Source organism: Crotalus tigris, unplaced genomic scaffold (genome assembly GCF_016545835.1).
Source record: "Crotalus tigris isolate CLP2741 ecotype Arizona unplaced genomic scaffold, ASM1654583v1 scf7180000017881.257975618366:2651188, whole genome shotgun sequence".
Taxonomy (NCBI): domain Eukaryota; kingdom Metazoa; phylum Chordata; class Lepidosauria; order Squamata; family Viperidae; genus Crotalus; species Crotalus tigris.
This window is the reverse complement of record NW_024096698.1, coordinates 1,977,578-1,997,407: the sequence shown is the minus strand read 5'-3', so window position 1 is coordinate 1,997,407 and position 19,830 is coordinate 1,977,578. Positions and strand designations below refer to the sequence as shown.

Here is a 19,830-nt window from a genome sequence, read left to right as displayed (position 1 = left end):
AAGTCGAGGACTATTCAACTGGTGCAGGACCATTTGCAGAATGGGACTTTTGGCGGGCTCAGCAGGGCAGAGACAGCCTGGACAATTCCTATTGGCTTTTGAAAGCCAATAGAATTAGACTCTATTCAAGAGAGCCTATTCTATTGGCTTTCAAAAGCCAATAGAATAAAAGGGAGTAGCACAGCTAAGGAAAAGAGGAAAAAAAATGGCAGACTGCGTTGTTTGGCGACCCCCGTGAAATGGTCATTCGACCCCAAATGGGGTCCCGACCCACAGGTTGAGAACCACTGATTTAGATAATGGCTATTGCTAGCATAGAAACTGTTGATTCCCATTTTCCACCCTGAACCCTTATGCAGGGTGAAGGTGAAACTCAAGGGAAGTGGCATTCAACAGGAAAAAGCCCTTTACTCAGGCGCATATCTCTAGCTCCTTGAGAGCCATTAAAATTCTGCCTACCATCAAGTGCTATAGATGAACTATATAGATATAATGTGAGGTGGACTTATAGGCAACTTTTAACATTCCTTTTATATTCCTTACTAGCCATATGTTTGGTGAAATGGAGACCCAAAGTTGGGTTCACTGTTGGTATGGTAAAAATGATCATCCGTCCATCTAATTTGGTGAACCCAGCCCAATGTACTGTAAGGCTGTTACAAAAACTTTTTAATTAGCTGGCACTGGATTGTCCCATCATATTTACTATTAATTAATTAAATTTTAAGCTGTCTGACTACTCAATAACTGTATTATAGCTGATATACAAATCCAGGAATATCCATCTTACCAGTTTAAAGAATTTTCTCAGATTTGTTTTGGTCCTCTCAGATTTGTCCTCTCCTTTAGACTTGGTTTCTGCAACTTCCTGGCTCCTACTTTCAACTTTCACTGGGGTCTCTGGAGATGCTTCAATTCTTTCGGTGTTTATCACCTCTATGTCATCTGTGGGAGTCTGCAATGATTCAAAAGAAGTGTTATCAAGGATGTGTGAATTCATTCAAGACATTTAGATGAGTCAAGATGAGATTCAGAAGGCCTTCTCTCAGTGAGGCTGAAGAATGGCAGACTAGGTGTTCTGCTTCAAGAGGAAGCAAATTCAGGTTTTGCAACAAAAAATTCTGCCAAAATGGTGCAAACCAGCTGAATCCCACCACTAGCTGCATAGCATAGCATTGTGCACCTCTTCTGCACATTCTTTTGCTTGCAATCCAGAAGTCATATTTTAAATTTAATTAGGAGAAAACTCTTAGAATGTAACCAGAGGTTTCTGCAGGCAGCAACTTGTCCTTATGATCATATCATAAGACTCAGTAAGTTCTTTTCTCTGGATATTTTTAGATTCAAGCGTTACTGATTTGTTCCCATTTAAAAAAAAATTAAACTGGACTCTATGCTCCACATACACACCCCTTCAGACTGAATTTTAATGTAGCATGACTAACCCAATGTTATTGTAAATAAATCCAGATGGATACCAGGAGCTGATCTACAGTGAAGTTATGCTTTATTGATTAGCATTAATTTTATACGATGTTAAAAGTTTTAAGCCACTCAGAGAAGGATAAATGAATTTGAGGAGTAAGGTAGAAGGTTTAATAAGAATGAAGATTAAATAGTATAAAGGTAAACTAAAACAGTGATCTTTCTCCATAGTGAGAAGAGAAGGAGAAGGAGAAGGGGAAGGAGGAGACATTGTGAAAAATGCTGGCTACTGCCAAAATTAGTGTTCTGATATCAGATTTCTCTTTTCACTTTCATTAGTATAATAAACGTTACCATGAATTTGGCAATGTTATGCCCTAGCTATGCTATATTATGCAGTCCTTATTAGAGATTAATTTAAGGACCTGTGAGTTGTGTGGTATGAAGTAATGGTGTTACCAATAAAGGAGAATATTTATAGCTCAGGGTGGAAATGAAGGATCCTTGATGCTTTCTGAGCTTGACTGTTTCCTTGCAGACGTTACATTACTCAAACTAGGTAACATCATCAGTGCTAGTGTTCTTAGTAATGATGCTCTTCCACCTTTTCATTTAAGAGTTATCGTCAGAAATTTAGCTGGCAATTTTGTTAACTAAAAAAAATAGAAATAGTCTTAATTAAACTGGTTGAGAAAAGTGGTAGTTAACAGAAGCAGAGTTAATTTAATTAAAATTATAATTTAGTAATTTAGCAATTTTAAAGAAAACTGGAACACTTATCACTCATAATTAACTCATAATTATCTATTATGTTATCACTGTGTCTGTTGCTAAAGTCTGTTTTTATTTTTTTATACGCAGTGCACTGTAATAATCCTGTAATACCATCTGATGACAGAAAAAACTACAATGTCAGATATAATCCAAGATTATATCAAATGCTTATATGCAGCTAATAATGAAAACATATTATCACATTAAAATATGATACCACTGAAAACAAACCTTTAATTTTTTTAAATAACCAGCTTCTCTCTCACACTCTCACTTTAGCAGCTATATTTCTAATATCTCTCACAATAACAGCATTAATTCCTCCATCCATACACCATTTAGAAATTTTTATTTTTATTTCCAAAGCTGAACTCATGCTCAGTAAAGCAGGAAGCTTCTCTCATGATTTACTTTTAAAAATAAAATAGTGTACGGGATTCTCTTGAGAATATTGTATATAATTCTTCCTGTCATATAATGTTAATTCAGTGGGTTTAATTTCACTAGTGATACACCTATAACCTGGGAGGGACCTTTGTGATCTAAGAGAGATATTCAGGAAATCATTTGCTTTGGGAACATGCTTGACTTGAAATCTATTCATTGTGAGCAGTAGCACTGGCAGGATGGGACACAAATGTTGGAGTTGTGATGTCCATGACTTAGAAGTTACTGCAGATATCCTTGCGTAGGTGCTGCGGATTTGTGACGTTAGAGTGTAATTAGACCTACAAGATCCCTTCCAACTCTGATATTCTATTCCAGTGATGGTGAACCTTTTAGAGACTGAGTGCCCAAACTTCAACCCAAAGCCCATTTATGTATCGTCGGGTGCCGTGTGGGCGTGGCCCATTGGGTAGCTGCAGTGGTAATGGCAGACTGGGTGGGACTAAAAAGTTCAATCAATCAATTCCAACTTTGCGGGATCTTTTTTTTTTCGTCAGAAGTTGAAATTGACTGATTGATTGAACCTTTTTTTTTTTTTTTGCACATGGTGGCAGAGGCCTAAAACGAAAAGGTTTTATAAAACCCAGCTGAAGACCTAGGACTGGGGTGACAGTGCGCGTGCCCACAGAGAGGGCTCTGCATGCTACCTGTGGCACGTGTGCCATAGGTTCACCACAGTGGTTCTATTCTGTTCTGTTCTGTTCTGTTCTGTTCTGTTCTGTTCTATCCTGTCCTATCCTATCCTACCTTATCCTACCCTACCCTACCCTACCCTACCCTGTTCTATTCTATTCTATTCTATTCTATTCTATTCTATTCTGCAATTGCTGGACTTCAGCCTCCAGATCCAGATCCAGATATTTATTTATTTATTTTTGCTTAGATGTGGTTGTGGATTGCATCTTTATTAGATGTTCTCATTTTTCCATCAATCATGCAAGGAGATGACCAAGATTGTTCTCAAATATTTCTGTGACTTCATTTATGATTCCTCTAAGAGAACAATAGCAATGGGATATGTTGCATCTGTGATACAGCTCCTCCAGGTTACACTGAATTTATACCAAACTCAAGTTTTCTTGCTTATCCAATCTGCCATCACACTGAATCACAGTGGAAATAATACATGAGCAACCTGCTTAGGTAACTCCTAGAAATACAATGGCTACCTGGCTGGAATTGCATAAGAAACATTAATTATTTTTCTTGAAAATGCACCTTTGTTTAAATAAAAAATGTAGTAGAAAAAAATATTCCCAGCAACTCATGGAAACTAATCAAACATCAATTGAGAAATTAAATAGGAATACAAAAACAACAGCAACAAAAAAACTACTAATCAATTTAATTGTCCTTATATCATCTTATTTATAAACTCTATCACAGAACTTTGTTTTCAGGTAATGCCAACAGTCTATTTGGATGAACTATTCTGTATAAGGGATTACCAATTGCACACAGTTTATACATTTGTGATAATTTATAGGTGGAAAATCTCTGATCCATTACTTATTATACTGCAGATTCTATCAGGAATCCAGAGTTAGATTTATTCTGCCTTTGTTAACGCAATTGAATCAGTTCAGCATAGAGGAGAGCTAATTTTTTGTTGCCCAGCCCAGAATGGACTTCCGGAAGCGGCATCCACACAGAGAACCAGTTGTTCACATATTTGAATCCCACCACTGATCCAAACATACCTTTTTCCAAAAGAATTTACTTATGGGTGTGGGAGTAGAAGAAGATCTTTCCTTGGTCATCTCCTTGGGAGCTTCATTGGTGACAACCACAGCTGCTGAGGCTGGTTGTGGTTGTTGTACTGGAGCTTCTGGAGGCTTCACAATTGGCTTCACTGCTGGACTTTCCTGAGGTGGAGGCACGTTTATTTCCGGTTTTGTAACAGGAACAACGGGGACAGGCTGCTCGGTTTGCTAGAAACAAAATAAATCAAAAATTGTTCTGAAGAAGATGAACTTCAAAGACCATTGGTGGAAAAATGGGTATAGTGGAAGACAAAAGAAGCTCAAAAAAAAAAAAAAAAAGGTTTACTGGCATCTTTCATTCCAGCACCCTCACACATTCATCTTTATCCATTAGACAGGTTATGAAAAAAAAGTAGAGATCTATATGGGCGATCAAAAAACATAGAAATACTGTATGCAAATGGAAAACTCAGAATTGTCCGTATTACTACTCACCTTGGTATTTGCTTTCTGTTGAATATCTTTTTTTGCCTAAAACAATGTAAAACACACAAACACAGAGAGAAATCATGTGGGCATTTTCATTCTCTAAGAATAGAAGTGGCTGTAATGATATTTAAGGATGGCGGGATCCAGGCACTGCACAGGATTTGACATGGTGAAGCCATTATAAAGAAGAGATTGCTGGATGTATTTCAGCATTTCTCTGATATTCTGAAATGTTTGTTCTTTTATCCTGAAATGTCACAGGGGACAAACTGGAGTATAAAACTGAAAACATGATGTAGCTAAATTAAAATCATCTCAGAATGATGGGTGGAGAAAGTTCCTAAGGAGTTTTTCTTCTGTAATTTTATGCAACCATTAGCCTGACTGAGTGGAAATAAAAGTCAGAAAAATGGAAGGATATGCAGATATGTATGTCCTTCAGTCAGTCTCCAGACTTCCAGCTTAGCCAGGCTATGGCTGAGAATTTTGCTAGCTGATATCCAGACGGTCTAATTGGGATAGGCTAACACTTTGGAATTTGGTATCACAAGAGAAATGACAAATGTCAAATGGGAAAGCTTCAAAAGGGAAGAATTTATGAACAATGCAGCAGTTAGTGCCTCGTCATCCTGATGGTTAAATGTCTCCAATTGCAGAGACAGCATGGCTTTCATTACCAGCAGGAGAAGTTGAATGGGATATTATGCTCAACCAGTTAAGCCTTTGTTCTAATGTTCTTCTGAATCTGAATTTACAATGATTTCACCATATCAGCAATCAAAAGGAAATGTTTATATCAATATTAGTATTTGATATTAGGCAATGTCATGGCTTTGGAGTTCAAATTAGTTTTATGATGTAATCCTGAAAAAAGAATCTGATGAGGTGAGATTATCTGAAGCAAATCTGTATTCATTATTTTGGGACTATGTAGTATCTTTGGTGAAGAGAATTCATCAATTCAGATGCTTCGTAAAAATAAGTTGCAGACATCAGGGTTTATAACAGGAAGGTATATGAAAAACAATGTTAGACAAATTATTAATTTATTAGAATACTTAGATAAGAACAACCAAGTTCCTGCAGGGCTCATATTTTTAGATGCTGAAAAAGCATTTGACCAACTGAATTGGCATTTTATGCTAAGAGTAATGGAAGAAATGAATTTTGGTGAAAACATATTACAAGCCCTTAAGGTAATATATCAAAAACAAACAGCACAACTTATTGTTAATGGAGGTTTGTCGGAGGTTTTCACAATAGAGAAAGGTACTAGACAGGGGTGTCCTTTATCGCCATTGTTGTTTGTTTTAACATTGGAAATATTATTGATTAAAATTCGAGAGTCTCAGGAAATTAAAGGAATATATGTTAATAAAAAAGAATATAAGTTGAGAGCTTTTGCGGATGACTTGGTTGTTACTTTGTCGCAACCTGATTATTCTGTAGTAAACTTATTACAGTTGATTCACCATTATGGTTTGGTCTCGGGTTTTAAGATTAATGTAAATAAGACTAAAATTTTACCTAAAAATATGTCGAGTCAGGAGAAGCAGATTTTGGTTAACTCGACGGGTTTTGAGATTGTTAATAAGGTAAAATATTTGGGGGTGATGCTGTCTGTTTCTAATGCAAAATTATTTAAAAATAATTATGAAAGGTTGTGGGTCAGGGTACAGAAAGACTTGAAAAATTGGGAAAAGTTGCAATTATCCCTCATGGGAAGAATTGCAGTGATAAAAATGAATATTCTACCCAAGTTTCTTTTCTTGTTTCAAATGTTACCAATTTTGAAAAATGAGATTAATTTAAATGAGTGGCAGAAGGGTCTCAATAAATTTATTTGGGCAGGTAAAAAACCAAGGGTTAAGTTCAAAATTATGCAAGACTTCCGTGAGAGGGGTGGACTCAAGGTACCAAATTTGAAATTATATTATGATGCGGTGGTTTTAACATTAATTAGTGACTGGGTAAATTTGACAAACTCTGAGATACTTTATCTAGAGGGATGGGATTTATTTTATGGGTGGCATGCCTATTTAATATTTAATAAAAAAATAGATTGGGCTTTTAAATCTCATATTTTAAGAATTTCTTTACTTAGGATCTGGAGAAAATATTATAAAAGTGATTTTAAAGTACCATTATGGGCTATACCTTGGCATGCGATAGAAGGAATAAAAAGAGGGTTTAAAATGGATATGGTGACTTATAGACAGTTACTTAAATGGGATGGACAAAACTGGCAATTAAAATCACGGGAAGAATTAGCACAAGAAAATTTTACTTATTCTTGGTTCCAATATAGGCAACTACTAGATAGATGGAAGATGGATTGTAAGGTGGGTTTTCTTAGAGAAGATGAAAATCTTATTAAGCAACTGAAGGATCAAAGACAAACCCACATTAAGAGAATTTATGGGTTTTTAGTTGAATTGGACTCAGAAACGGAACTAATTAAAGATTGTATGATTAGATGGGCGCAGAACTTTGGTGAGCCAGTTTCATTGGACACCTGGGAAACTATTTGGGTGAGAAATGTCAATTTTACTCAAGCACAGAATCTAAGGGAGAATTTTTATAAAATGTTTTATAGATGGCACCTTGATCCACAAAAAATGTCTTACATGTACCCTGACGTGCAACCTAAATGCTGGAGATGTGGTTATAAGGAGGCTTCCTATTATCATATTTGGTGGTCATGCAGAGAGATAAAAGCATTTTGGATCAAAATATGGTGGAATATCCAGAGAATTTTTAGAAGGAGGGTAAAATTTACTCCGCAATTATTTTTGTTAGGTATTGTTACAGATTGTGATACAAAGGAGGTTGTATTGATGTTAAATTTGATCACAGCCGCGAGGCTGTTAGTTGGACAATATTGGAAGAAGGAATCTTTGCCTACATTGCAGGAATGGTTTTTTAAAGTAGCTTATCTGGCGGAAATGGCAAAGATTTCGGCTTTCTTAAAGCAACAAACGCAAGAGAAGTTTTTTGCTATCTGGGACAAATGGATAAAATTTATACAATTTAGATTGGGTATACAAAAATATCATATAGCTTTTTCATAAGTTTTATTTTTATATATATTATAGATATCTTTTTTATATATATAAACATAAAGTTTTTAATTTAATTTTTATTTTTTTTTATTTCTCAAGCCTATATTCTGCTCTGGGAAGCTCAGGGGGGGGGAAGGGAGGGTTTTTGGGAGGGGTGTGGGGTGGGGTTTTTTTTTTTTTTTATATATGTATTGTTTAACTTTTTTTCTTTTGTATATGTTGTTTTTTGTTCTGTATTGTTCTTGTTTTTCTTGTAAAATTTATAAAACTTTTAATAAAAAAAAAAAAAAAAATAAGTTGCAGACACCATTGAGTAGAAATGGCTTCATGGTAACTATATGGACACTGTCTTATCAAGCTGGTTTTGCAACTCCCCTTGGCAATCATACAAAACTGGTGCCAACCTTCCCCCCCCCCCAAGAACATGTTTTACATGCACAGTATAGCCTGTTGTCCTAGGTTTTGTGATGGTGTTCCATCCAATTGTGCTGGCTCAGCAAGCACAGTAGCAAACTCAGCAGTGCTGCTACTCAGTGAAGCATGGAAAACTCATTTCCCAGGAAATAAGAATCTATGCCAAGGAAATCCTTCACATTTTCATTTTATAAAGCAGCCTTCCTGGTATTGGTGCCATGATAATGCTGGAATTCAAGGAGTTGTGTTTACAACACATTCAATGTTGCTAGTTTTAACATATTTAACATGTGTTATAATTTCCTAAAATCAGCTCTGGTTCTATGATCAGTGTAGCTCTTTTATATGGAGCTTGAATTAACTGGGCCTAACAACTTTTTCATATGGAAGGAATTTAATCAGTTTCCTTTTCTTCAATCCAGGACTAACAAGATTGAAAAACTCAAAGATATTTGAGCCTTCCTTCCTTCCTTCCTTCCTTCCTTCCTTCCTTCCTTCCTTCCTTCCTTCCTTCCTTCCTTCCTTCCTTCCTTCCTTCCTTCCTTCCTTCCTCTTCTGTGATGGCAGGGTTGAAAAGGGGAGCAGTTATTGCATGACTGGCAGTAAGTCGGGGGCAGGGCACTGAATTTCATGCTTTGTTTTCAACATTTCAAAGAGAAGGAAAGACAGTCACACAGTTCAGCTTCAAATTGCTTTGTGGAGTGAAACTAATGGCAGTATGGAATTGCTCTAAGTTCTGGTTAGGGTAGCACAGGTTTTGTTAGTGAGAAAGGCTCAATAACAAGACACAGAAAATAGCAGTGAATATGCAGTCAGTGGGAACTTCCTTCCATTGAACCCTGAATTCACAGATATTAATGAAGAGATAGATATTCAGAATTATCACGATACTTCCCTATTGCCAAATTATATCTTTGTCAAAGCCAGCAACAATTCTAAGAAAAATTCTCCAACTGAAGATTTGCTTTTCGGTAAGTCTAGCTGCTACATGTTGACATTCAGGATAAGAAGATTTAAACGTTATCTGTTGTTATTCAGGGTTCGAGATCTTCATTTTACTCTCCCAACATACCAACCTTATGTCTAAACAGTTTGCTAAATGTACTATGTCCTAATCGTGGGCTGTCTGGCTTCTTTTTCTTGGTGCTTTTGACAAGGGAATCAGTCGCCGTCTTCTCAGCAAGCTGCCCACCATGGCCTGTTTGAGATCCCTTTGTGTGACATCAATCAAAGTTGAATTTTCATTGCATGCTCTATTTTCCTTTTGCCCATAACAGGCATCAGCAATAGTTTATGCACAATGTCTTTATAAAACTCAGAACTCATATCCACAAATCTCACTTCACTGAAGAGAATTCTATATTCTGTTAAATACTATATAGCATTGCATTTTTTTTCAATTAAGATAGTCCTCTACGTAGGACCACAATTGAGCCCAAAATGTCTGCTCTTAAGTGAGTTTTGCTCCATTTTATGACCTTTCTTGTCTTAGTTGTTAAGTGAATCACTGCAGTTGATACGTTAGTAACACGGTTGTTAGGTGAATCTGGCTTCCCCATTGATTTTGCTTGTCAAAATGTTGCAAAAGGTGATCACATGATCTTGGGACACAGCAACGATTATAATCTGAATTTTGATCACATGATCATGGGGATTCTACAAAGGGTGTAAATGTAAAAAACAGTCACTAAATGAACTGTTGTAAGTCAGGGACTACCTGTATTTGCAAGAATATATTATTTGAGCATGCATTTATCTAGCAAGAAATCCACATATATCTACCACCGAAATGGCAATCATGTAACCACAGCTGACCACAGTTGTGTGGTGATGTGACAACACTGAAGTGGTCACAACTTTGCCAAGAGTCATGGCTTTTGGATTTTAGACATATACTGTAAATTGGTCCATTTGAGATCCATTGATTAAACATTGTTGCTGTTCTGTTCTGTGCGTTGGTAAGGTATTGAGACGAGGCAGACGAACAACAGATACTTCTTTACTGAATCTCCAACAGAACCAAAACAAAATGGCGCAGATTCCTTTATATACCCCTTTGCAGGGACAGTGTCAGTCAATCAATGCAACGGATTCCCCTGCCTTGCGCGTGTGCAATAGGCTGGAGACAGCCTGTCTGAACCACGTGGTCTGCCCGGGGCTCTCTGCAGCTTCCTGCATCTGCTGAGTCACTCAGCAGGCCCAGGACATAACAGTTGCTCTATGAAATTTGCCAAATTGAAGGTTACAAACAATCTAAAAGACACAAGAGTTTTAATAGATGAGTCATTAGCCTTAGCAAAACCTCTCTGGGTGTAGGCAACAATATTACTTTGGCAGAAATAAACCACAACAGACTCAATTCTTATAACAATAAAAACCAAAATGAAACAGATGAGTGAAACTAGTCATCACAAACATCATGCTTAATGCGAATTGAATTCAACTCCTTATCTAACATAATTTACAATAGCTTTCCCCAAGCTAGCAGCCTCCACTTGTCCAGTGTGGCCTCCAAGAATAATAAGGCAGTTGTGAAGGTAAAACAAATGAGGATCATGTATGCAGTTCTGAACATCATAAAAGTAGATCAAATAAGTAAAATGAAGTAAGTAAAATAATGCAAATTAAATGACACATAAAATTTAAAATCACCCAACTTCACATCAGATGCAGTGCTTTTCCATTTAAGATGAGATGTGTGTGTGTGAATCAATCCTGAAATACCCAGACAGATACGCCCCCCCCAAAAAACCACCCCTCAAATGTTGAACTTGCAAGGAGAAAGATACTCACCTTATCCTCAGTGTCACACTTGGAATCAGCTTTGCTTGGTGAAACCTTTCAATACAAAAATCATTCTTGAAATTGCAGTTTGTAAAACTATTCCAAATCTTGTCATTGATTGAGAGGCAAATGGAAGTAGGAGGACATAGTTTTGAAATACAGAGATATAAATTGAAATGAAGAAGTTTCTAACTATATGTGAAGCAAAGTAACAATCTGGTAAAGTTACATTTTCCACTCAAACAATCAAATTGGACAAACATCTATCTATATTAGAAAAGAAATTGGAAGCTTTTTTCACAAAAAATAATCAACACTAGATGGCAGAACAACCGCTGCTTGTGATGAATAAATTCATTCATTTTTTGTTTGTTTCTTTGTTTGTTTGTTTGTTTCACAAGTCACTCGTAAGGCCCAAGAACCAAGAACAGCATAGGGAGTTACTGCTGGGTAGTTTCTTTATTGTTATTCACCTAGGAATCTTGCTAGACTATATATACAAAATGGATGTATTCTGTGAACTGCTAAGCAGTGGCCATCTTAACTCTCTTCCTGCCTACCAAACTCTCCAAGCTCTGCTGCCTCTTTGACCTCTGGGAAGCAACCCCTCCCTCCTGGGATTCCAGACTACATTCCATGCCATCATTCCAGTTATACACATTTTGTTGACTACAGTATTATATTGCTTTGAGTCAAAGTAAGAAAACAAAGAACCCACACTAATGCTTAGCAGGATGCTTTGCAGGATATACAATCCCAGATATTATCTTCTAATTATCCACTATTGGAAAAAGTATTACCAGTCTTGATCAAGTTTTGATTCCTTCCAGCAGTTATTTTATTTTCTTATATTCTGTCCTCAAACTACTTAATGCATATGTAAAAGGGAACACCCCCCCCCAAGAAACGTGTCTGAATTCATGTGGTTTTTAAAATTAACCTTTAGTGTCAGTCTTATGCTGTTTAGAAGTTCTATATAGGTTGAATTTAAAGACCATTGTTTCTGAATAAAAATCTTAATGCAGGTTTTTTTATTTCTTCATTGATACTGGTACATATTTTTTCATTGTGCTTAACTAAAAATCCTGCTTTTGAGAAAGAACATTTACTTATGAATATAATACATTTAAATGGTTGCCCAATTCACGAATTCTTAAATTCCACAATTTAAAAACCTGTAACCCCCATCAGAATATATCTGATAATTTTGACTTTATCTTCCTAATTAATGAATAAAAACCACAGCCCTTCATATTCAGTTAACTTACATTCTTCTATAATAGCTTTCTTCAATTTCGCACCCTAAATCCAAAGATTTCTGGCTAAGATGACTCTTCCTAAAAGCAAAGGAATTCCAGTCCAATATAACTGTTGGGTGCCAATCTGAGGAAAATTATTCTATAAGTTCCTTACTTCTTCTAAAACAGAAGTCTTGCTTTCTACATTGTCTAGCAAGTATAACCAGCCACACTATCTTCTTATCTGCCATACACGATTTACAGGATTTTACATTTGGCTTCTATGATAGTTACTTTTCTGCTGCTGTCATACTTTAAATTGCCCATTTTAAATTAGGAAGGAAGGAATGAAGGAATGAAGGAAGGAAGGAAGGAAAGAAGGAAACAATGGATAGAAAATATGTGTAACAATTCATATCAGATAGGGAAAAGCCAATGATAGCATCTTACCAGTGTTTTGAAGAAGCTCATGATGTTATTATCTGTCCTGGTTGCTATATTAATGTTCTCTGTTTTTCTCTCTTCTTGGGCAAGATCCTCAGAGGCCAAACAATTTGCAACTGCTATATCCTGTTGCAGAGTGGTTTGGTTGCACTCATCTATTAAATTCTGCATCAAAAAAAAGCATGTTTCTTTCAGATCCTAACTTCTGGAATGCCAAACAGATTTGTAAAAGTAATCTGTTTGCCATTCGTATCTTGTTGCTCTACAAGAAAGAGTCATAATTCCATCCATATTTCTTCAGCCTACATATCCAGAACAATTGGTCATTTATGTAGTCAATGTCGAAAATATGTACATTTGCCGTTGGTTGGAGGGACATTGTTCGGAATCACAGAGAACAACAAATGCAAGAAACAGGGTTGCATATTCCAAGCAACTGAATAGTAAATAGTAAACTCCACATGACTGCAATTTTGAACTCTGAATTCTGAGGATAATATAATACCACACAGGAGTTTTTGGAAAGCTCAATTTATAAAATTTGATTTGCTTAGCATTTGCTTAAGCCTAGCTAAAACTTTAATACTGATGCAGCATGGAAATGTTCTCTTGATGATCGTTTACATATAAAAAAATAGTAATTTCTGCAACTGTTAAGGATTTTTTTAAAAAATATATTGTTCAAACCTTTGAGTTTGAATTAAATAGTAAAAACCACAAAATGTCTTATACAGAGAAGACCAATGATACTACCTGGGATAATTAACAAACTAAGGAGCAAAAATGAATTCAAAACAATCTTGATAGGTCAAAAATGGGCTGAAATAATACCAGAATAGAGAAAATAAAATAAATACAATATAGAAAAGAGATTTTTCTTTTTCATTTCAAGTCAGTATTGACTCCTGGCAACTGCCTGGACTAATTCTTGTAGTTTTCTTGGCAAGATTTGAGAATTGGTTTTTGTTATGTCCTGAGCCTGTGAAAGCAGGCTTGGGGCATTGCAACGGTCCCGGGCAGGTGTAAGCTGCCCGGGACCAGACTGGCTGTCGCCAGCACTCGTGCGCATGCGCGAGTGCAAGCGCGGCAAATATTGCAGTTTGGCCTGGGAATCGCCTATAAAAAGGGCAGGGAGATTTGGGCGTTGTCGGCGTCTTGTAACCAGTATGCTGAACAGAAATAAAGGGGTTCCTGAGAACTACAACTGCTTCTCGTGTCATTACCATTTCTTACCTCCTTCCTAGGACTGAGAGAGAATGGCTGGCCCAGCTGACCTTGTGTTTAAGGTAGAACTAGAACTCATGGTCTCTCAATTTCTACCCTAGTGTTTTTAACCACCACAACAAACTGGCTCAGCAGAAAAAATACTGGGCTTGAAATAGGACATTTGAAAAATATCTTGGAACTGCAGCTATACCCAAACTGAATATGAGTCAGTTATATGATATGGCTGAAAACAAGGCAAGTATCAGGCATGAAAGACCAGATTTACAGTACATGTAAAGTGCAATTAAATGGATTTCTTACTGCAAGCCAATGTTTAGATAAGAGTCAAGAGCACTCAGGTTTGTGGCTATATAGGGATACTAGACCATTCCTTCTTTTAACTCCGCATCAGGGTTCTGGCATTCCTTCTCCTACAACAAGTGTCATTTCAGGCAATATCAATGAAAACATAGCTTCACATACAAAAATTGCTCAACTGTATTCTAGCTCTGTCAAGACCTCAAATTGAGAACAGGTTTACAGAAAGACAATTAGAATATGAAGTTTCTAATTGGTTAGTGTATTTGTATTGTATAGTAGTCTTTCTCTCTCAGGAAATTGAATGTAGCACAGTAACTATATGTAAATAAGAGTATGAGTGGTCTGTGTATGTGTGTTTGAATACGTGTGTGTGTGTGTGTGTGTGTGTGTGTGTGTCTACCTCATCTTTCTCATTTATTCCACCTTGCTTTTCAATAATGCCAGAGATGCTGATGTTTGAAGCAAATAAACATGTTTTTTCTACTTTGTACAGCTGAACACTCAGAAATGGACACTCACAAAAGTTCAGTTTTGACAGCTGTTCTCTGCCCACCTACTCTCTTCTCTTTTGTTGTATACAAGCTTAACAATTCCTAATTAATTTCATACTTGCCAACATTTTTCAAATGATAAAAGCAGCATCATTGTCTAGTTATAACACTCTCTGTTTTACACATGCACACATATACACAAAGAGATAAAAACATAGGATTACATAGATTGTTTTTCTGTTGTGCTAAATTACTGTAGAAAAGTTTTTAAAAGTTTTAAAAACTGGCCAGATTCAGAGCACATTCTTCAGATAGACAGGCCCTAGCCTGTTTAGGTTTTAACAAATGTGTATACCACTTTTTTGGTTAAAAATCATCAAGAAAACTAGTAAAGGAGAAGAATTACAATATGCAGAGTAATATTTTAAAAATACAATGAAAGTATGGTTTTTTTAATCTTTCATATCTTTCAAGAACGGCTGCAGGACTTGGGTTTGGCTAGTCTAAAGAAAAGAAGAAATAGGGATGACATGATAGCAGTATTCCAGTATTTGAGGGGCTGCCACAAAGAAGAGGGGGTCAAATTATTCTCCAAAGTACCAGAGGGCAGGACAAGAAAAATGGTTGGAAACTGATCAAAGAGAGAAGCAATCTGGAATTAAGGAGAAACTTCCTAACAGTGAGGATAATTAACCAGTGGAAGACCTTGCTTTCAAAAACCATGGGTGCTCCATCACTGGAGGTTTTTAAGAAGAGACTAGACAGTCACTTGTCTGAATTGGTATAGGTTCTCCTGCTTGAGCAGAGGGCTGGACTAGAAGACCTCCAAGGTTCTTTCCAGTTGTATTGTATTGTATTGCATTGTATTGTATTGTATTGTATTGTATTGTATTCTATTCTATTCTATTCTATTCTATTCTTAGAGATTGCCCTGACATATTCCTGCAGTACAAATTATGGTCACAAATTAGTCCTCAACTTACAATTATTTGTTTAGTGACCATTCAAAGTTACAATGACCAATTTTCACATGTATAATGGCTGCAGTATCTTATAGTCATGTGATCAAAATTCAGACGCTTGGCATCTGGCATCATTTATAATGGTTGCAGTGTCCCAGGGTCATGTGATCATCTTTTGTGACCTTCTGACAAGCAAAGTTAATGAGGAAGCTAGATTCACTTAACAACCATGTTATTAACTGAACAACTGCAGTGATTCACTTAACAACTGTGGCCAGAATGGTCATAAAATGGGCAAAATTCACTTAACAAAATTCTGCTTGGCAACAGATATTTTAGGCTCTGTTGTGGCCATAATTCAAGCACAACTTGTATTCTTGCCAGGTTTTTCAGAAGTGATTTGCCATTGCTCCTTCCTAGGGCCAAGAAAAAGTGACTGTCTCAAAGTCATTCAGCTGACCTGTTTCTAGCCTGGTGCCTTAACCACTACACCAAAGTGGCTCTCACAATAAGAGTACAACAAGTAGCTAAAATATTATTAATTCAGAGAAAGGAAAATAGAAGCTAAAAAGATGCAACCATGAGAATTAAAAAAAAAAAGCAATCAAAAGTCAGTCTCTCAATGAATCCAAGTTCACATCCCTAACACATCCCTAACAATCAAAAGCTACAATACTACAAATGAGCCATCAAATTCTCCTGGTAAACTTCCAAGCTAATTTCACAGGAAGATAGAATTAGGCCAAACCCTTGCTTGACGTGCCTAAGGTAAACATATGGTGAAAGGAATAAACTGAAATATTCTCAGATCAAGATAGGGAACGGGGTGGCCCAAGGGGTTCACCAAAATGTATTTTTTTTTTTTAAAAAAAAAATTGGAACAGATAAAAATTTCTTTTCATGCCTTTTAACAAATGTTTATTTCTCTTCATGCCCTTTAATTAAAATTAAGGCAAGAAATACATAACATTTGAACATCAAATGGATGATCTTATTTGTAATCTATGGGCATAGTGTAAATGCCAACATTTTGTCACTTTGATGATATATGACAACGTAATTGTCAACAACAAATGATACATGAATTATTTATTATTCCTCGTATATATGAACACTATATTGACAATCATATGGCATATATTTTTTAATTCAATTATGTTTATAGACGGAGGGGCCCACAAAGGCAAACATGCCTAGGGCTTACAAGTCATAATGGCGTGCTGGGCAAAAATGTCCCCAGCAAGGCTGGACAAGCCCCGCCCCCTTCTTCTCCATACCTGCATCATGATTTCATTGCAGAGTGATGCTTGCACAGGGACATCACTGTGTCTGCTGAGATGCCGTTGAAAGCAGATTTTGCTTGCTGTCAAAAAACAGGCCAGTCAGTGCAGCTGGTTTAATTACTGATGGCAATTTTCAATTACTGACTGTGAGCGGACCAGCTGCTGCTAACCTGGTTTTTGAGGGCAAGGAATAATAATTATTATTATTTTAAAAAACAAATCTGGGAATCAAGTAATGTCAAACAACTTCATTGGTTGATTATAGTGCAGATCTTGTTATTTTATAATAAATTAAACAGATATTATTTAGAATTCCTGGGTGATATTTTGGAAAGTTGGAAGCAATGAGGAAGGAATATTCCTCAACTAGAAAAAAAGGTAATTGTACTCTCTCAGTCTGCACTGTGAGCTCATGGCTGCTTTTAAAAATATGGATGTTATCCCAGGGTCTTCTGTATATAGCAGGGGTGTCAAACTGCCAGCCCGCGGGCTGGATGTGTCATATGGAAGCTGCGCCCACCCCATTGCCGTCAATGGCAAAACTGTCCCGATATGTCGTGCGATGTCACATGACGTCGCGAGTTTGACATGTCTGGTGTATAGTGTTTAGCTTTTAAACCCTCCATATTTCATTTTAGTGTTTTTTGAAGGATGCAAAGTACTGTATTGGGGTTTGGCTTTGTTAGTTTTTAGCAATTTTCTTAGGGACCCACTAGGAGTCACTTTATAAATGCATTGATCATATGTAATAGCTGTTGTTTTGGGGGTAGAGTGCACATGTTTTGCAACTTTCTGTTTCAATAGCACTTGTGTTTTTTAAATGATGGCTTTTTAAATACTATTTTATATAATAATCCTATTATTGTATAGAAAACATAATTCAATGGATTATTCGATATTTGTGTTTTTCATTCATACAATACAATTCTTTATGAAATGCTTGGCTGGGTGGGAGAGACGTTATAAAACCACAATATGAATCTATTTAGAAAGATATTCAGAAATATATTACAGAGCTTATTCTACCCCATGGAGATCCTTTTCTACATGTCTTTCCTTTACCAGAAAAAAATGTGTCACATACTGTTACAAAGGGAACATACAATTCAGTGGGATGGAAGTGGGCAGTGGAGAGAAATTCTTATTATATGTGAAATGTTGCATGCATGGAGTTATGGTATAACAAAAGTCCTTTAATTTTATGAAAAGCTAATAGTGTTTCTATTTAGGTCAGCATGCAAGGAGTTAAATGCTTCTATAAAAGTCAGTCAATCGGTTGATCTACAACTTTCTCTCTCTCTGTCTCCTATCTAATCACATTCTATCTTGTCACAATCAAAAAGAACCTTGGTAGCTTAGATAAATTAAAATAAAACAATTAAACCCTCTAATATAGAACCTTCACAACAATAAAAATAACATTAACTAAACACAAAAATAATTCATTCGGGGGATCTTAAACAGTTTAGAAATGTCATACAAGAGTAAAGAGGTTATCTCAAGAATAAAGAGTTGTTGCCAGTACATAGCTTACATTAAAAAATATTATGCCATAATAAAAACTTTATATTCATCTACATGCAATGTTATTCTCCATGCATTAAAAACGATGATGATAACTGTAGAAAATGTATACTTTTACAGAATGGGCAAGCAAATTAGATAGGGGTTTATTAACATTTGCCAAGCTACTATAAAAAAAATTATGACTTTCTAATAGAGATTATATGGCTTGTAACATGACCTGTACCCTAGTATTATCTCTCATTTCTTCCCCAAAATGTTACTAGTCCTCAGTAATGAGGAAAGTCTGGCTATAATACATCAGTGGAAGGGGAGAATCCTAGACTTCCATGATTTTCAAGTAAAGTTTGATAAAGATTTAAACAATAGGCATTCTTCAAATAATCATTTAAATATTTGGACTTTTCATCTAAGTTTTGTTCTTTATTATCTTTATCCATGTATTTTGTTTAACAGGAAATTGATTGGTGACTAAACCTTTGTCACAAAAGTCTCAGAATTATATACTATAATTTTTCAAGAAGGAAAATAATATGACATTTCTTTTATTTGGTTAATTGAATGAATAAATGTCCAACTACTGGAAGGGACAGGTATAATCAGAGGGTAATTATATTATTATCCAACCTCCAAGAGTCCCAGCCTGGAATAACAGATTTTTAAAATAAAACACTTATTTTAACCATCTATGTCAGGAATGGGGAACTATGGCCCTTTTATGACCTGTGGATTTCAACTACCAGAATTTCTGAGCCAGCATGGTCATAAAGGGGCCATAGTTCCTCATCCCTGATCTAAGTAATTAGATGGTTAACCAAGTTTAACAGTCTAATTATTTAGTAGTCACTTAGGTGAGATAGGCGATATAGAAATTTTAAATGAATAAATAATTTTGGAATCTAACTGATTTTACAATTTTTCATTGTAACATTTCAGAATTGGATTTTTTTTTAAAAAAAATTACCAGTGACATTCTTCCATTTCATCTTTATGATGATGATCGGCTGATTAGATAAAGACACAGGTGGAAGTTATTTTGTAAAATGAATTCCTGAGCTGGGAATTTCACATATAGACCCTTCCCAAATCTGAACAGTAATTCTAGTTGCCTACTTATTATAGAACACTTTTCTTCCCTCATTCTTTAGGTAGGTTAGAAATGATTAAAAGTTTAAATCCAGCAATTGGGAATATCAGATGAAAGAAAAATCTGAATATGATGAAGAACTAAAAACTGATTTCAGAAAAGCTAACAAGACTTGT

At 36.0% G+C, this 19,830-nt stretch overlaps 1 protein-coding gene across 7 annotated transcripts in view; it reads right to left on the bottom strand.

Annotated features, from left to right (window-relative positions):
• BCAS1 (brain enriched myelin associated protein 1) overlaps nt 1-19,830 on the bottom strand; it is a 55,269-nt gene that overhangs the window by 10,575 nt on the left and 24,864 nt on the right. For 5 of the 7 annotated variants that reach the window (XM_039343943.1, XM_039343936.1, XM_039343940.1 and 2 more), the window contains exons 5-10: nt 12,787-12,945; nt 11,108-11,152; nt 9,391-9,525; nt 4,845-4,880; nt 4,347-4,577; nt 791-955 (exon numbers count right to left, since the gene is read on the bottom strand). In XM_039343943.1, coding sequence (XP_039199877.1) covers nt 791-955; nt 4,347-4,577; nt 4,845-4,880; nt 9,391-9,525; nt 11,108-11,152; nt 12,787-12,945 — 771 coding nt within the window. The remainder of the gene's footprint in view (nt 1-790; nt 956-4,346; nt 4,578-4,844; nt 4,881-9,390; nt 9,526-11,107; nt 11,153-12,786; nt 12,946-19,830) is intronic. The other 2 variants (XM_039343941.1, XM_039343942.1) reach the window with 2 other exon arrangements.